Here is a 19,787-nt window from a genome sequence, read left to right as displayed (position 1 = left end):
TTCTTGCTTCTGTCCTTATGACTGCAAAACAAAAAACTTCAGCATGTCTCTTCAGCAATACACAAGTGCTGGTGTTTATCAGCTCTGTTACAGTCTATTTCCTCCATCCCTAGAACCTCAATTACTGTAAGTGCACAGCAACACTTAACAATATCCCTAATCTTGGTGATCTGAAAGGAAGCTTGTGGTACCCTGAAGGTTCCAGTTGGCCTTTTGACTCTCTTCCTTTTGTTGCACGAGTATTCAAGATGCAGCATGAGAAGGGCGTCACTTGGTTGTGCACACTGTGCCACCAGGACCTGATCATGTCTAACTAACAGCCAGTTAGCAAATTTCATATCATCCAATGTTTGTTGCATCCAAATTTGTCATTTTATCCAGACCTTTATTGTGCTCTGTGAAAGGTCCATCCCCACAAACCAATGCAGTTAAAGTTGACCTTTAATGTAGAGCTGCCTATAGGCATACTTCAGCCCTCTATTCAATACTGTACGCCTCTGTGTCAGACAACAGGGAATACCAATGTTCCAGAAATTCAGGCTGCCCACGTCTTTGTGGAAAGGTGGGAATGGAGACCATTCATCAAAATCTTCGCCTAGAGAGGGACGAAAGAATGTCAAATGAGAGTTCTCTCTATCTCACTGGCAAACCCCAGTGCCATACCTATATTAGAAAACCCTGGCTGTGGGGGATGTTAGTTTAGGTGCTCAAGATTTTAGCACTACAGCTGAGATGTTGTCAGGGCCCATACCGTTTATTGTGTTTAATGCACTCAGCCATTTAATGTTACGAGGAGTTAATGGAATTGGTTGGGCATTGGGAATGTGGCCAAATGGGATCACTTGCCCTTTTTAGCTGATGTTTGTAAAATGTTCACACTCGTCTTTTGTACTTGCATGCTGGGCTCTACTATAAGTTGAAGATTGTGATATTCATGGAGCCCTTCCGCCTGTAAGTTTTCTGATTTGCCTACTACCATTTTGACAGGGTGTGGTAGGAATCAAAGAAAGAACCTTGTATAGCACCTTTAATAACTGCAAGATGTTTCGGAGCAATGAAACACTTTTGATTTGTAGTAGGTGTTGTAATGTAGGGAAACATGACAGTCAGTTTGCACATGGCAAGGACCCATGAACAGGAGGTGAATCTGTAATCTGTTTCAATCATGATTGAGGGACATATGTAGGCAATATCCCTGCTCTTTGAGTAATGCTGTGGGATCTTTTCCATCTGCCTGAGAGGACATGTGGGGTCTCAGTTTAACTCCTCGCCCTAAAGGTGGGTCATCCAGCAGTGTAGGGCACCCTTTGTACTGGACTGAAATATCAGTCTAGGTTGTGTGCTCCATTCTGGAGTGGCCTTGAACCCATAACATTGATTTGAACTGCTGAATGGCCCACCTTCAAGACGAGGAGTTAAATTGAGGCCCCCTGTGTCCTCTCAGGCAGATGGAAAAGGTCCCACAGCATTACTCAAAGAGCAGGATATTGGCCCACATATGTCCCTCGATCACTGTTGAAACAGGTTACATGGTCATTCACCTCTTTGCTGTTCATGGGTCCTTGCCATGTGCAAACTGCCATGTTTCCCTACATTACTTTTGAATTGTAACTGGTGTTGTATTTCATTGGCTCCGAAACATCTTGTGGTTATTAAAGGCGTCCTCAACATAACTAAGACTCCAAGAAATCTCATTACTTTAGGTCAAGAGAACCTCCAACTGAAGATCATAGATTGCCCACCCAATGCCTCAATTGACCAAGCAGTTCAAGGCTCAACATTGGAGCTAAGCTCTCCCAGCTATACTACTGCAGCCCCACCTCCTTGCTGGTGGGTTAGGACATAGTAAAGAGTAATGATTGAAGAGTCTGAGATGTTGGCTGATAAATATGAAGAGTACAATTCTGTCTGTGGTTTGACTAGTTTGTGAGATAGCTATTGTAACTTGGATACTGGCTTCCAAATGTTAATGAGGAGCCTTGTCCAGTCAGTTGGGCTGAGATTTTTTGGGCTCCAGTCAACCCAGATCTGATGCTTGGGTTGTCGCCACCAATCCCATAAATTACTTGGCTTATATTTATGTGCTGTAGTTGTTTTATTGCTGAGTAGCTTACTAGGTCATGTCAGGGCATTATTGGTCAACCACCGTTGTGGGACTGCATTCATGTTAGGTGATCCTGGAGAGGAGTGGCAGGATTCTTATACTGAAAGGCATTAATATTCAGATTTGGTTTTATGACAATCTGGTACCTTTGACTATTATCCTTGATGTCAGTCCATCCTCTATTCCCTCCTTTTTTCACCCCCCCCCCCCCCCCCCAAAACCATGAACGAATAGCTTACACTGTTTGGCCACATACATGAAGAATAGGCCAAAAGGAGGATTGCATCCAGCACCTCTAGAATCAGACTTTGGCACAAATTGGTTCTGTGGTGACCTTGAAAAGAGTAGTGGTGATGAGAAATTAGAAAACTTGCTCGAAGCATCCAAAATGTTGATTGTGCATGTCGGTGATTGTTACAAAAATGAACTAATTTGGAGATATGTTTGTCCATTGAAGTCCATCTTATAAAACATGGAAAAACGTTGGGTGCTTTTTGTGGGAGTAGTATGTAGGATTGGTGTTAATAAGAAAATGTAGATTGAAAATAGCCTGTCCTTACAGAAAGGGTTCAAAATGTGTGAAAATGGGGTAATTATTTAAATGTTGCAATTGACCTCTGAACAAGAGAATCAAATATTTGTACACTTACATTTTTTGAGAGAGAGATTACTGTTCTTTACTTCCTTCAGCTTTTTCAGTGCTTCTTGCAGTGAGACTCTTACCTTGCTGTATCTTCCTTATCTGTAACTCCAGCCATATAACCATCAGATATTTGTGCGCTGCTTGTGCAACTCCAATTTTAATCGCTCTACCATGGGTGGATGTGCCTTCTGCTTAGGACCGAAGTCCTGGATTTCCCTTCCTAAACCCCACTACATTGCACCTTAAATTACCTCTTTGACATGAGGATGGTGGCTGTTTGGAATTCACTGCCTGGTTTGGTGGTGGAGGCAGAAACTCTCAACTCGTTTAAAAGGCACTTGGATCTCTACCTAAATGCTGTAACCTGCAAGGCTATGGACCAGGTGCTGAAAGTTAGAATTAAAATGGGCGGCTAGTTTTTTTTTAAAATATTTTTTAGCTGGTGCTGGGCTGAATGGCCTCTTTCTGTGCTGTAACTTTTCTATGGTCATCTTCTCCAATGTCATCTTGTATAGCTTGGTATCAGACTTTGTCTGGCGCTGCTGTGGATCATTATGTTAAAGGTGCTATATAAATGCAATTTATTGTTGAAATAAATGCTACCTTGACAGTGTTTCTAACACACACCATTTCTTTTGTAGTTTCGCAAATATGTTTTCCTTGACTAAGTACAACATAATCTCTTTGTACTGCTTATTTTATATTGATTAGTTTGAAATTGGATCATAAACCAAGGTGAACATTCTCTGGTTCAACTTAATAATCAACTTGTTTTTGTTTAAACAAAAACTAAACATTTTGCTACTATACAGTCCTAAGATAATAAGACATTGACTTTACATAGGTTTCTATGTTTCAGTCTCACTGGAGCTAATCTTTTGTCTGAGCTAGATCCAAGTGGTGAGTGTAATCCTGATCTGCGACTGCGTGGTCACCAGAAAGAAGGATATGGACTTTCCTGGAACCCAAATCTAAGTGGACATCTTCTCAGTGCTTCAGATGATCATGTAGGTGCACATATTGCTTCACTATTTGTCCAGCCAAAGGCAGCACGCTTACCAACACTTGAATGTTTCACACAGGATAGTTTAAGGATGCATTGTTAACAAAACTATAAATGCTTTGTTCCCAATGTAATCAGTCCAGTAAAAATTTGATTGTAAAATGCACTCTCAGCCTCAAGATTTTAAGAATTGCCCTGTGATTTAAAACTATTAGATGGACAAATCTATTCACATGTTGGATTCTAATTGTTTTAAGCTTGCAGGCTGGTAATAACTGAGAAATTTTCTCCAGCAAATGGGCATTATTATTAATATAAATTATGTATACTTTTTTCCACAGACTATCTGTCTTTGGGACATTAGTGCAGGCCCAAAAGAAGGAAAGATAGTAGACGCGAAAACGATCTTTACAGGTCATACTGCAGTTGTAGAAGATGTCTCCTGGCATTTATTGCATGAATCCTTGTTTGGATCTGTGGCTGATGACCAGAAGCTCATGATGTGAGTACAAGATAGCATGCCAATTTTAACAAAAGTAGCAAGACGATAACCATAAAAGCAACAAGAAAGTCTGGTATTACTTCCTGTAGACCAGAAATATTCACCAACTTTCATTTGAGACCTATAATCCCAATGTCTATCTTTTTCTCTTTGATATATATCCTGACTCTGGCAACATCTCAGAGCTGGCAGGCTGTGGATGGCAGCCCAGAGACACATGGAGCAGCACATCTGCTGAGGGCTACAGGTGAGGGAGAGGGGACCACCAGTGACCACATTATGAATATCACTGTTGTAGACTCACCAGCTGTTTTGTGGGCAGCAATGTCCCAAGTGGTAATCATTCTGGTCTGCTATGATACCATGTAATAATGCATGACCTCATGCAGTAAGCAAAATTTTACAGCGACTAATCTTGTTCATTTTTTAACTATCATAACTTTTGAGTTTTTTGTTTCAATAATGTGTAATGTTTCATGAAGAACGCTCCTGATTTAAAGCCATAAGTATATACAGTTACATTTTACAATCTAAATCATGATTTGAGAGTTGTGGGGCTCCATTTAAGGCAGGTTCACAAGTTGGCATCAGTTAGTTTGCTAGATTTTCAGGTAAGTAGGATTTGTGATCCTTTCCTGAAGGTGTGATTCATGCTGGCACCTCACCCAAAAGTCTGTTCTTCATGTGCATCTAACAGGTGAGTGTTAGCAGCTGACTTGATAACGGAAGATATTACATCTATGTTCACCACCTTTCTCTGGACATATCCTTTCCAGCATGAGTCACCAGATAACATCAGGAACAGGAATTTATTTATTTATTTATTTTTCTTCTCTAGCCAAGGTCACAGAAACCAATTGTAGCAATTCATGATTTGAGAACAGCTAACTCCTCAAATGGGGAGGCTTATTGCTGCGTATGACTTGGTGCTGACCAAGTGCTTTGACCTATATTAGGGTTTGATTAAGGTTATACTTAAAGACTTGGGGAAATAAAATGAATTAATTAATCTGTTTATTGATTAAAATTTTATATTTAAAATGAAAGTTGGAAAGTAGTTGGTGCTCATTTTGGGTAAAAGTTAAAATAATCTTGCTTGGTATGACAGGTTTGTAACTTGTGACAATAGCAAGAAGTGGCCCTGTTTATAATGCTGAGATTTCAAAATGCTAAATATAAGTTGCCTTTTCTAAATGGAACCTACAAAAAACAAAATTGTCAGCATTTTTAGCTTTGACTAAATTTATATAATCTTTATTTTTCAGCTGGGACACAAGGTCAAATAACACTTCAAAACCTAGCCACTCTGTGGATGCGCACACAGCTGAAGTCAACTGCCTATCCTTCAACCCATACAGTGAATTTATCCTAGCAACTGGCTCTGCTGACAAGGTTAAAACTTTGGTTCCTGTAGCAACCTTATCAAACTTGTACAGTTCCTGTACTATATTTCTGTAACTTTCCTTGAAGAGATTCTGAGATCTTGGGCTGTTTTCTATGAATGCAGCATTGTTTTTAACGTGTTGAAGTATTATGGCCATGTATCAAATACTTTACTGAGATGCAGTTGCAACTTTTGTGTTATCCCTAGACGGTGGCATTGTGGGACCTTCGAAATCTAAAGTTAAAGCTCCACTCCTTTGAGTCACACAAGGATGAGATCTTCCAGGTGAGTAGCTTAGATTTTGCTTGGAGGTAGATCTGCTTAATTTGGTGAACATTTCCTCAATCAAACTTCTCAGTTGCGTTGCTGAATTCATCTTTTTCTCATTGTTTCTATCCATAAAATTGTAGTAAGAAAGATTTAGTTTCCACTCCTTTATCAAGGTTGTAGGTATTGTTTAGCTGTTCACCTTTTTAAATTGATAAGGAATTGGAAATTGTGTGTAGCAAAAGTTTACCTGCATGTTAAATTATCATTCACCTGGAGATTCTCTGTTTCCAGTTCCAAATTGGGAATTACTCTAATTTCTTTGACATTTGTTGATGCCTTAACTGTGGTTAATTTTTGAAATTTTAAAAGTATGAGTAAGATTTGATAGTCTTGAGTTGTCAGAATGGTAATTGATTTGTGTTCTATGCAATGGACTATTTTTATGACAACAGAAGAACCTGCTGCTTTGTACATCATTTTGCTGTTTTCATTCTGTGGACTGAAATATGAAATATATCTCCCACACAGCAGGTTAGCCAATGAGAAAGAAACAGATCTAATCCCCTCTAATTTGTCTTCTAATTCCAATTCAACCTAATTGCATGGAAAGCTAGCACAGATGGGGCTGGATTATACATTGAGGGCAGGGTCCCCACACGCCCATCAGAAATGTCGGGGGCGAACTCGCCTCCACTTGTCCAGCTCATCCCGCTTTAATTTTTTTGGACAATGGCCCTTTAATTAGTGCAAAATGGGACTTCCCGTTTGTCTTCAGGAGGAAGTCCCATCTCATTGAGCTGCTGGCCAGTTGGAGGCCACCTGCATTTGTGGCTACCACCGGTATTGCAGGAGTCCCAGGAGGAAGAGGAACTATGGATGCCCCAAAACCCAGGTAAGTCTGTGATTTTTGGGGTCAGGTTGACAGGCCCTGGCAAGAGGGGGGACGCAGGGGTGGGAGCTGAGAGGCAGAACTGTGGGCAGGGGGCCCGGAAGCATAGCGCACTTCCTCCCCACTTTTACTGACCAACCCGCAGTTCAAATGTGCCAGGCTACACATTGGGTACAGGCCTTTCCTGCCACCTGTTACATCAGAGCAGCGGCAGGATGAGACCTTGAATTGAGCATTAATTGTCCATTTAAGTGCCTCAATTGGGCCACCCACCCAATGCCTCCCCCGCTGCCTGTAAGATCATGGCAGGGTGGGTGGGCTGGTGGCAGGTACGCCACCAGTAATTTATGGGTCCACTCACCTGTTTTCCCACCTGTGGTTGGACTGTAAAATTCAACCCATGGTTTTTGACCAGAGCATAATTATTGGAGAATTGGACTTTGCAAAGCAAGAACAAATGAATTTGGATGTTGCAACGTGAAGGATTGAAGAGTCACTGGAGAACTCCTAAGAGGAGAAGAGGCACTCAATTAATTGGACCAGAAAAAAAATTTTCTGGTGTACAAAAGAATGGTATGCGGTGGTAGAAAGCAGGCAGCATTGGTCACCACAGTCCTAGATGTGACTCTCACGCAGGGCAGAGATCAAAATTGCACACAATACTCAGCAGAAAAACCCATCAGGCTGTTGTGAAATCCTGCAGCCAGGTAACCAGCATAAGAACATTAGAAATAGGAACAGGAGTAGACCATTCGGCTCCTCAAGCCTGCTCCGCCATTCAGTAAGATCATGGCGGATCTTCTTGTGTTTCGATTTCCACATTCCCATCTAACCCTGATAACCTTAGATTCTTACTAGGCAAGGGAATCATCCTACCTCTGCCTTAAAAATATTCAATGACCCCCGCCTCCACCACCTTCTGAGGCAGAGAATTCCAAAGGTGCACAACTCGCTGAAAAGTGTCTCATCTCTGTCCTAAAAGAGCGACCCCTAATTTTAAAATGGTGCTCCTTAGTTCTGGACTCACCCACAAGAGGAAACATCCTTTCAACATTCACCTTGTCAAGGCTGTTCAGGATCTTGTATACTTCGATTAAATCACCCCTCACTCTTCTAAACTGCAATGGAATCAAGCCCAGTCTGTCCAACCTTTCCTCATAAGACAATCCACTCATTCTAGGTATCAATCTAGTAAACCTCTTTTGAATCGCCTTCAATGCATTTACATCCTTCCTTAAATAAGGAGATCAAAACTGCATACAGCATTCAAGGTGCGGTCTCACCAATGCCCTGTATAACTGAAGCATAACGTTTTTACTTTTATGTTCAATCTCTCTCGTAATAAAGGATAGCATTCCATTAGCCGCCTTAATTACTTGCTGTACCTGCATACTAACTTTTTGTGACTCATGTATCAGAACACCTCAGATCCTTCTGCACCTCAATTATGCAGCCGTTCTCCATTTAAGTAATACATAAGTAAGTCATCCACTAAATATTGCTTAGTAGAAATAATAAGTTAGGCACTTCATATTGTATACAACCGTCACAAAGGCAAAGCACTCTTAAATATGTTCATTGTATTTATTGTATTCATCGTATTTTCCTGAAGTATCTTTATGAATGTTCAACATAATGTAGCATCATGGATGAACATTGAGAATCGAATCAGAAAGGAGGCCATTCAAATCATGTCTTGGCTGACTCTTTGAAAGAGCCACCTAATTAGTTCCATTCCTTGCTCTTTCCCCATATACTTAGACAGTTTTTTTAGGATAGTGGAAGTAGTGCTGAGTGTTGCTGAAAGTGGTTTGGGCCAGTTTGATAATGTAGAAGAAAGGATTAACTGAGAGGTCAGCTCTGGCACTTTTTTAAATGCATCTTCTATTAGTGCTTTTTGCATCAGTATTCCAGGCTGCACTAATGTTTCAGTAGATACTACTTCATTCCACACTGGCTGTCTTCTATGGCACACCTTTTGGATTCCGCTTTTCCTCTCTTGTTAGACCTCTTTGCAAAGCAAAGTAATGGACTCCAGGAACAGCTGTACAGCATTGTAACCCTTGATCTGTTAAGTCTTCAAATGTGGCAAATTAATGCTCAGTAATGATCTTGGAAGTTCCATAAGCCTTGATGGCCTTTCACTGACCTGAAACATTAACTCTGTTTCTTTCTCCACAGATGTGGCTTGACTTGCTGAGTATTTGCAGCATTTAATGTGTTTATTTCAGATTTCCAGCAGCTTTTGCTTCTGCCTCCCTGTAGAGGTGCTGAGCCAAGGGCAATGCCTAGATTTTTTGCATAAAATGAATGTGTTAAATGTGATGTGAAAACTTAGCACCCAAGTGGTCTAATTATGCTGGTATTAGTATTCTGAATTGTGCTAATGCCTGCATAATATGCTGGATTGCATTTCCAATTTGAATGCACAATTCCAAATCACATTCCCAAATTTTTGTGCTCTGTTGATCTAAATTTTAGCTGGTGGCAGGCTTTTAAGCTGTTGATAATTTGTAGATTGATGAATTTTGTGACAGAATAATGGAGCCGGTGTCCTTAATCAAGAAAGAAATTATTTTAAGCGCAATCAGTGATGTCATGATGGTAAACATAAGGTATCAATATTTATATGCATAAAATCCTAGTGTGAAACCTTGTCCAATCACATTGTGAAGCAGTTCTGCAAATATAACTAGGGTGTGCGTAGCAAGAAAATTCTCTTATCTATTGACACCCCTGAAGTCTAACCTCTGATTGGTGATTTTAATCATTTTGCCCTTTAGCTGGAATCTTTGCTGTAATAAAACTTAGCTTCTACTTAGTCCTTGTGTAGTAAGTTTGTGAATCCGCAGGTTAGAGTAGGTGGCGAAGAGCTGAAATTAAAGGAATTAATGGAAGAAAAAGTCTCATGGCTCCAATTCTCTCATCTGTAATTATATTAAATGTGACTGGGAGCAGTCCGTTGAGTCAAGAGTGAAAATAGTGATGTGTGTTTTATGCCACCCCCCCCCCCCCCCCCCCCCCAACCACCCCAGAATTCTTTGAGTAGATTATTTAAACATTGTGTGTTTAAAAAAAAACTTGTGTGAAAACTCGTCCAATCACAATGTTTTAGAGATTTGATAGGTTACTTGAAATTAATAAGGACATGCCTGTATAGGTTCTGCAGTTGGTTAATACTAAAATGCATATGGTGTGGACTTGTGGTGGTCTGCTCCAATCTTTCTATTCAACATCCATCAACCCAGCTAACATAAATTATTGTAATTCTTTCAATTCCCATGCTTGGGAATTGCTGTATCATATGTGTAAAGCAAGAATTTTGAAAGTCTTTTATTGACCAATTCCCATCATCTGCCAGTGGGATTATTGCAGATTATGGAAGCGCCACAGTAGTTCCATTTGTTCACTAATCTTATTTTGTCAATTCTCGTTTATAAAATTGTAAGATGAGCCCTTAAATTATTTGTAACCTAAAAAAGACCCACTGAAATGTTTTGCTACTGTTTGTTAAAGCGATCATCCATAGATAAGAGACTATACATTTAATTTCATCAAATGAGTCTAATCACCTTTTTTCTCTGTACAGTTTCTGTGTATAATAATGTTTCAGATTGCATATTGACGCTGTATATAAAAACAGTGCTAATAACTTTGATTCCCTCTTCTTCCCAGAACTTCCCTTTTTTTCCACCCCCACCCACCAACCCTGCCAAAAATGTGGTGCTGAAACATTTGATTTATTTTTGTAGGTACAGTGGTCTCCACACAATGAAACTATCCTTGCCTCCAGTGGTACAGATCGTCGCCTCAATGTTTGGGATTTGAGGTGGGGAGAAATTCTTTGTATTTCTTTTCCATTTGGGCTTTTCTTTTTCGTAAGGCAGTGAGCTCATCCAGCATCAAGTAACTATTATTATTAGAGTACATGGAAATTAGTAGTATTGATAAGTGACACCATCAAAGCATTAGAAAGAGGAGATATCTGTAACAGAGAGTATGCAGTAGAAACACTGGGTAGAATTGAAATAAATAAGGTTGCAAGACTTTGGAAGTTCCTTTTAGACTTCCAGATATCAGTGATAAAGGAACAGGAAACCCAAACACGGAGATCAGTGAAACTTGATGTAAGAACAGACTACCCTGTAGCTATAGCGGGAGACTTCAATTTGCACACGGGGTTGGGAGCAGAACAGCTCAAGTCTCTAAGGCAGCAAATTTCTTGAGTGTATTCTGGACAGTTTTCTGGAACAGTATGTTCTCGAACCAACAAGAGAACAAGCCATCTTAGATTTAGTAATTAACTTGAACTCATCAGTACTTTAACAGTAAGGAAATGCCTAGCTATCATTGAGCATAATATGATAAAATTTGGCTTGAGAAGGAGAAACAAGGTTTTAAATTTAGATAAGGCTGACTGTGGAGGGATGAGGCAGAAATTGACCACAATAGACTGTGCGGAACTATTCATAGATAAACCTATGGATGAACAGTGGGAGATGTTCAAAAAGCATTGGTAGAATACACCAGTACATACCCCCAAAAGGGCAAGTGCTCTACTAATGGAAGCTAAACAACTTGGTCAACAAGGAAAGTGAGAAATAATACAGTACTAAAAGAAAGGGCTTATACAAAGGCAAAGCTAAATAAAGATCCTGCAGACTGGGAGCAAAATAGCAAAAAGATACAAAGAAAACCAGAACTGCAGAAAAGGGGGTTCAAGAAAAAGCTTGCCAGGGTTATCAAGGACAACACATAAAAGTTTTTACAAATACATTTAGGGCAAAAATGTCAGATGCAGGCAATGTTGTGATCGGAAATCAGGAAGTGACAGGCTTATGAAATTGTTACTTTCTAATGGTTTTCATAGTAGACGAGGATAAAATACCAGAGATACAAGGTAAAATAAAAATGTAGAAACTAATGAGATTAAAAATAGACAAATCCCCAGAAACAGTGGTTTCCATCCCAGGAAAAGAAGCAGGTGAGAAAATTGACATGTTGGTGTCGTGCTCCAATATATTATGAACTTTCGGACAACACTTGAAAATTTTGAACACAGTCTATTAGAATAGCCACTGCAAATCGTGAGTTTTAGCACTCGGAGCAAGGCAGCCCTGAACCTCAAGCAAATACCTGATTAAATATGGACATTCACAGCCAACCAGGAATTTCACACATCCCTTTAAGGATGGATTGTCAGCAAAAAGAACTATAGCATTTCGGCCAACTTGTCTTTCTGTTTCACCATGGACAAACAAAACATCAAAACGCAATGTGTGCTAGATGAATGTGAAATGGATTCCATCGACCTTTCATTGTATGATGGCCCCTCATCCAAACTAGACGGGATGAATTTCAAAATTTAAAATGACAATGCAAGATGTGAAATCAACACACCACCTTTCTTTGGACAAAGGACTTTGAACTTGGACAAGTCATATGATGGGCACAGCCATGTTTTCTGTCTGTTTTTAAAACCGCAAAAGCTGCTTGCCGAGACAAAGTTTCACCTGAGTGCATCAGACAGCCATTGAACTCGCTGCACATCAACTAAGCAGCCAAGGTAATACCTTGAAAGTGGGAGAAGGACTCTCCCCAACCTGTTCCACCTTAAAGCTCACCTGAGAACTACCTCTTGGAAAGTTGACTACAAGAAGCTTGGCTGCTTACTGAAAATCCCTAGCCTTACAAGACCTTTACTTCAACTAAAAACATCAACTCATCTAAGAAACTGCAATCCTGCCATGCATGAGAGACTGAGACAATTATACTTTGTTTTTTTTTTTCTTCATCTGTATCTAATCTGTGTGTGAGTGATAATGTGTGTGAGGTGAGTGAGTGAGACATCGTGTTTTAACCTCTGGGGCAAATGTGGGATAATAAAGCCTTATTTTAATACAGAAAAAAGCTTGCTGCTAGTCTTATTTAAATTGGGACAATCACTGAGGGTAAGAAAATACAAACACCTCACATACAAAACACTTAAATCACGGACAGTAAGAAAACACAAATTTTGTCCATAACTGTTGCTCATGATCTTCCAAAAAAGTCTTGATTCAAGAATTGTCCCCTTAGAAAATTGCCAGTGTGACTCCACTATTTAAAAAGGGCGAGAGAGAAATGTGGAAATTATAGGCCTCTTAGACTAAAAGTTACCAGAATCTGTTGTTAAGGACAGAGTGGCTGAGTATTTGAACAAACAGTTGATCAGAAAGAGCCAGCATGGATTTGTAAAGTATGAACCATGTCTAAAGAACCTAGTTGAATTTTTTGAGGAAGTAATGAAGTGGTAGGTAAGGAAGTGTCTTTGAATGTTATTTTTATTAACTTCCGGAAGGCATTTAACATAGTTGAGGCAGCCAATTGGATTGGTTAAGTGGGAGTGAGTAGGGATAATGGGTATGTACTAAAGTTGGCAAATGTGACTAGTGGTCCCCAGAGACCTGTACTGGGACTGCAACCTTTCACTATTTATAAGTGACTTGGATGAAGGGAAAGAGAGATGTATATAGATGTTTGTTGACAACACTTTTAGGTGACCCCCATCTGGAGGATTGCATTCAGTTCTGGGCACCGCATCTCAGACAGTATATTTGCTTTGGAAGGGATGCTGTAAATATTTGCCAGAATGATGCTAGGGCTAAAAGGGTTAAATTGAGGAAAGGTTGTGTCAGACTTGGTATTCCCTTTGAATATAGAAGATTAAGAGGTTACACAGTGCAGGTGTTTAAGAGGATTAAATGATTTGATAGGGTAGATAGAGAAACTATTTTCTCTGGTTGATTCCACAACAAATGAGCATAACCTTAAAATTGAGGCTAGATCGATGATGGTGATGTAAGGAAGCACTCCTTCAAACAAAGGGGAGTGGAAATCTGAGTATCTCTCCCCCATAAAGGTGAGGCTAGGTCAGTTGGAAATTTAATAACGGAGATTGATAGATTTTTGTTTGGAAAAGGTTATGGATCTTAGGTGGGTAGGTGGAGTTAAGAGATAGATCAGCAATGATTTAATTGAATGTTGGAACAAGCTGGAAGGCTGAATGGCCTTCTCCAGTAATTGTGTCCGAAGGCTTGCAAACATTAACTTTAGGTAGCTGAGTTTTTTGCAAAATAAAATTTCTCTTGTAGCTTTCTTGGATAATCTGCTTAACGTGTGTATTAACTTAAATATTTGTTTTATTTAGAAATATGTGATAGTGGCTACTATTGACTACCTTTTAGTGCAGATTGAAATTGCTGAGCTTTGCAAATTATTGAATGGGAATATTTTCTTAATACAAACCTATGTTTTAAATTCTGTAATTTAGGCCAACAGAACATTGGGACAAAATGCATTAATAGTTATAAAACTGGTGTATTGTCTGTGGTTTTTGTCACTGAGTCGAAAATTATGGTAGAGATTTTATTAGAGATTGCTAAATACTTAAATTGTGGTTTATTTTGGCTCAAGATTCAATCTCAAAAATATAACTACTTTGTCCTTCAGAATCACTTGAAGTATGTTAATGTTAATATGGACTGATTATATATCATGTGGATTAATATGGTTTGACATTAGAGAACTCTTTCTTTTGACATTTAACTGCTGCGCAGTAGAAATTGGTTTATCTGTGCTGTTAGGTATTCTCAAATCTAAAATTATAGAACTTATAGTTCAGAAACAGGCTCTTTAGCCCAACTAATTCATGTCAGACATAATGCTCCATATGAAGCTCCTCCCACCTTCAACTCAACCAGTCAACATATCCCTCTATTCACTTTCCCTGCATGTATTTATCTAGCTTTCCCTTAAATGCATCTATGCTATTCCCCTCAGTCACTCTATTTGGTAGCAAGTTCCACAATCTCCCAATTTTTTTAATTGAATTTACTAATGACTCTGTTTATGACCCTTAGTTTTGAACTCCCCATCGGTAGAAATAACTTTTCCACGTCTACTTTATGAATCCCCTTCATAATTTTAAAGACCTCTGTCAGATCACTACCTTGCTAGATAAGAGCCACAGCCTGTTCACTCTTGCCTGATAGTTATATTCTCTCTTTTCTGGTATCACCTTTGTAAATATTTTTTGCACTTTCTCTAGCTATATCATTTTGGTAATATTGTTCTTGGGTTTGTTCTCTGAGGCAGATTAATGCAGCCAAGGTACAAGAGAAATTTCAGGAGTATTTGAATTCAAATAATTTTTCTATCTGTTTTGTAGTAAAATTGGTGAGGAACAATCAGCTGAAGATGCAGAGGATGGACCTCCAGAACTACTGGTACGTTTCAGTACAAGTTATAGCAACCAGCAACAGAAGTAGGCCACTCAGTTCCTTGGGCTAGCTCCAACATTTAATTCAGATCTTCACATCAACTCAATTTCCTTGCTCTTGCTCCACATCTCTGATATCCTTACCCAACGATCTATCAACCTGTGTTGAAAGCTCCAATAGACCCTGCATCGTGTTTTGAGGGAGAATTCCAAATTTCTATTCTATTACCCTTAGTGTGAAAAAATGCTTCTTGACTTGGCCAGTGCAAGGCCAGCTGTAATTTCAAGATCATGTCCCTTTGTTCTTGACTAATCTCAATTGTGACAGAAGTGATTTCATAAAGCGATCTGATTTCCTTATAACGCAAACTGTAGCCTTGAATTTTTAAGCCATTTTAATTGTGTATTTGAGAGATTTTAATTTCTTTCCTCTTTTTTTTCCTGCCCTTTTTGAAGTATGTTGTAAACACATTTGTCTGTAACTACTAAATTGTCATCTCAGTACTTGCTAGAATCCTAGAATGGTACAGCACATTGGATCTCTGCCGGCCCTTTAGTAGAGCTATCCAATTAGTCAGATTTCCCTGTAGACTGGCAAATTGTTTCTTTTCAATGTTTATCCATGCCCTTTTGAAAGTTACTAAAGGTAGTGCATTCCAGATTATCATAATTAGAAGGATAAAAAAAAGGATTACCTCATGCTGCCTCTGGCTCTTTCGCCAATGACATTAAATTTGTGTTACCCATCGTCTGCCAGTAGAGTTTCCCCTTTATTTTTGCTGTATCAAAAGCCTTTGATTTGGAACACCACCTATCAAATCTCCCTTTAACTTTCTGTGCTATACAAACAACATCCACAGTGTTTCTACTCTTTCTACGTAATTGAAGTATTTCTTCCCTGATATAATTTTAATAAATTTCCTCTGTACCCTCTCTAAGGCCTTGAGATTGGGGTGCAATACTCCAGCTAGGGACTAACCTTTGCTTTATAAGGGTTTCACATTCTTGCTTTCATACTCTGTCTGTTTATAAAACCAATGATCCCAAATGCCTTTATAACACGTGCTGCCATCTCCAAAGGCTTGTGTACATACACCTCCCAGGTCTCTATGTTCTTGCACCTGCTTTAAATTGTACTATTTAGTTTATATTGCCTTTGTTTAATTCTGCCTACCAAAATTAATCACTTTATGCTTCTCTCTGTTAAATTTCATCTACCTATTTCATCAGTCGATGTCCCCTGAAGTCTGTTACTATCCTCCTCACTGTTTATTACATTTCCGAGGTACATTCAAAGTCTGGAGATGGTATGAATGCCATATATACCTAAGTCCAGGTAATTAATATATACAAATCAGTAAAGAGCTGTGGGCCCAACACCAACCCCTGTGAGTCTACTCCTATCTGAAAAACAACTGTTCACCACTACTCTTTGCTTTCTACCCTTAGCCAATTTCATATCCAGCTGCAGTCTGCCCCTTTAGTCCCATGGCCTTCGGTTTTGCTGACAAGTCTATTATCTGGCCCTTTATCAAATGCCTTTTGAAAGTTCACATACGTAAAGTCAACTGCATTACCCTCACCCACCTCCTCCATACTTCATTAAAGAACTCAAATCAAGTTATTGAAGTTTACTTTTAACAAATTTGCTGGCTTTCATTTATTAATGCAGGGCCAATTCACTTTGTCCCTTGGCATCTCTGAATATTTTCTCAACACTGACGTTGAGCTAATTGGTCTGTAAATATCAGGCCCCTTTTTTTAAATAGTGCGGGAATATTTGCAATCCTCTGACACCACTATCATTTCTGAGAGAGATTGTGGCCAGAGCATCCTTAATTTTCACCTTTACTTCCATCAGCAATATAGGATGCTTCTCATCTGGATCCGGTGACTTTGCTACTTTGAATCCTACCACCCTTTTAAACATCTCATCTATTTTTAAACTATTCAATTTCTTTACTATCTCCTCCCTTACTGTGACATTGGCAGCATTCCCTTCTTTAGTGAAGACTGTTGCAAACTGATGTTGACTGTCACTTAGTACCTCAGCTATGGCCTTCACCTCCATAAGATCTCCTTTTTGATCTCCAATTGGCCGCACCTTTCCTTTGGCACTTTTACTATTTATATACTTTGAGCTGCCCAAGTTCAGTTTCAATGATTAATGTTTTAATATGTTATAGATTGGTAGAGCAAGATTGTATGTGTTTTGTCATAGACATTTCGGCACTGAAGGAGACCACTTATACCTACATTAGTGCTAGCTCCTGAACTGGAGCTATATAATTTAACTTTGTATCCCCTTTTTCTCTTTTCCCCCTCCCTTCTCCCTCCTTTTATGTCCTTCCTTTTTAAATATTTATCCAATTTACCTCAATAACCATTGTGTTCTAATAACCCGCGAAGGAAAATAAATTATTCTAACTTCGTCTTCATTCTTCTGTTAACCCAGAGTCTTTGCCAACCATAGGAATCAATCACTGTTGTCTCTTTAAAACACTTTAATAGCTTTGAAAATCTCTCTTAGCTTGCTCTTTTCCACTATTTATTATAATTAATTATTTCTTATTCTTGGCATAATTGAAATGAATCTTCACTGTGCCTTTTGCCTAGCATTAATATCTCGCCTATAATATGGTTGACAAGATACCACAGGCAGTTGAGATGATTGAGCAGTCAGTCCATTTATTGGCTTAGTGAGAAATGACAGCAGCACTGGGAGAACCCCGTGCTCCTCTTCAAACAGTACCATAGGATCTTTTAACATGAACCTGAGCTACTAACATCTTTACCAAAGGGTAGAAGCTTTACTCATGTAGCACTGGAATGTTGGCCCAAATGCAGAGGTGAAAAGGAGCAGTGGGGTGTTCCAACTAGATTTGGGTGTATGATTTTAATATGTTAATCTTTGCACCCACTATCCAAGAATGATGTTCCAATCCAAAAAAATTTGTTCTGTATGTATACCAGTTTGCCATCCTAAAAACCTTGCTTTTCCCTGGTAGTTTATTCATGGAGGACACACTGCAAAGATTTCTGATTTCTCCTGGAATCCAAACGAACCATGGGTAATCTGTTCTGTATCGGAAGACAATATTATGCAAGTTTGGCAGATGGTGAGTGTTAGTCTTGGTAGATCACCTGTACATTATCCAAGAGTTTTGATCCAAACAATGATTGTCTTAGTCGCTTTCCTCAAATTTTCAATTATTCAGTTTGCTTTATTAGCAGTATGTTGAGTTAACATATTGCTAGGCGTGACTGTATGGCCTGTACATTATGGTTAAATTACAGAAATTTCTAAATATGCTATACCTTGGCTTGATTGATATTTTTCTCTTTCAGGCTGAGAATATTTACAATGATGAAGAACCAGATACGCCTGCCTCTGAACTTGAGAGCCAAGGATCATAAGCCCTATTTTAACACCACCACTTTAAAAGGGGTCTAAAAATGATTTAGACTGATAATCGTAATACAACTGTTTTCCAAGCAATCTTTTTCCACTAAAGTGCTGAGGCTTGTATATACAAAAAAAACACTTGTGCAAATTCTGACGTGCAACTCCTTTTAGTTTACAGTGAGCGTCGTACAGAAATTTGGGAAGTGTTTTGAGAATGCAAAGCCTGATTTATACAGTAGTATGTAATTGTATTCCTTAGTATGTATAAAAGTTTATTGATAGCTGCTTAAGCACAAATTGTGTATACTTTTGTGTTGCGATAATAGGTAATATACAGCCTGACCCTGAAATGTGATTGGCAGCAGTGGTATTAATTCAGAGTATGCATGTCATTTGGTTCTAATAGAAGAGAGTTAAAATTGTTAATATCTTTGCAAAGCAGTGTTGTCTTTAAACTCTTGAACAGAAGAGCTTTTGTTATCCAAAGTGCATGTTTCAAACTTTAAATTCCTCTCTTCTGCCTAACCCCCTCCAATACACACACACCGTAGTGACTCGAAGTACCATTGATTATCCAGCTTATTCTGCAAGTGCATAGCAACCACGTCCACAATTTTGGAATAACTGTGCAGCAACCATTTCATATCATAATGAGAACAAAATATTTACATGTTTTATAGTGTAATCCAGCATATGGTGAAGAAATGCTGCTGCAGTCTTCAAGAGTTGAGAGCTAACTTTCATGTATGTGGCAAAGGTTTCTTTCACTCCTTGAAGCTCTAATATATGTGCACTTGAGAATTCCTGTAGACATCTGCTTCTGTATTTTCCTTTGTTTAAAAACTGCATTCTATGCATATTGTAGAGCAGGGATATATAAACACAATAAACCTTTTGTAATAATTTTTAAAACTTAGCAGTGCTTTTTAACATGTACACATGAAAGGCAGAAACTGATCAACAATATGCATATTAGAAGTTAATTTACAGTGTGATTTTGTTAATCTGCTGTGAATGAAGTTTATGGTTACATATACAAGTATAAATTAACAAGTGCTACACTGGAGTTTTCAGTTTCTCTCTCTATTCTGTTGTAAAATGCAAATGGATTGGGCACATTTCACAGGCATCACAAACATAAAAACATAAGAGTAGACCGTACAACCCCTCAAACCTGCTCTGCTATTCCATATGATCATGGCAGAGAATTCTGTCTCAACTCCATTTACCTGTCGGTTTCCCATATCCCTTGATTTGCTGAGACCAAAAATCTGTCTATCTCAGCCTTAAGCATGTGCAATGATGGAGCATCCACACCCTCTGTTA

General features: G+C 38.9%; 1 protein-coding gene across 1 annotated transcript in view; it reads left to right on the top strand.

Moving 5' to 3' along the window:
• LOC144691362 (histone-binding protein RBBP7) overlaps nucleotides 1–19,527 on the top strand; it is a 38,560-nt gene extending 19,033 nt beyond the window's left edge. Inside the window, exons 5-12 of the mRNA XM_078559382.1 lie at nucleotides 3,639–3,754; nucleotides 4,092–4,252; nucleotides 5,518–5,644; nucleotides 5,844–5,921; nucleotides 10,548–10,624; nucleotides 15,005–15,062; nucleotides 18,064–18,174; nucleotides 18,404–19,527. Coding sequence (XP_078415508.1) covers nucleotides 3,639–3,754; nucleotides 4,092–4,252; nucleotides 5,518–5,644; nucleotides 5,844–5,921; nucleotides 10,548–10,624; nucleotides 15,005–15,062; nucleotides 18,064–18,174; nucleotides 18,404–18,472 — 797 coding nt within the window. The 3' untranslated portion in view covers nucleotides 18,473–19,527. The remainder of the gene's footprint in view (nucleotides 1–3,638; nucleotides 3,755–4,091; nucleotides 4,253–5,517; nucleotides 5,645–5,843; nucleotides 5,922–10,547; nucleotides 10,625–15,004; nucleotides 15,063–18,063; nucleotides 18,175–18,403) is intronic.
• Nucleotides 19,528–19,787: the final 260 nt, after the last annotated feature.

The sequence above is a fragment of the Cetorhinus maximus genome, chromosome 16, assembly GCF_964194155.1.
Source record: "Cetorhinus maximus chromosome 16, sCetMax3.hap1.1, whole genome shotgun sequence".
Taxonomy (NCBI): domain Eukaryota; kingdom Metazoa; phylum Chordata; class Chondrichthyes; order Lamniformes; family Cetorhinidae; genus Cetorhinus; species Cetorhinus maximus.
Note: the sequence above shows the minus strand (reverse complement) of the source record. Positions and strands in the feature narration are given on the sequence as shown.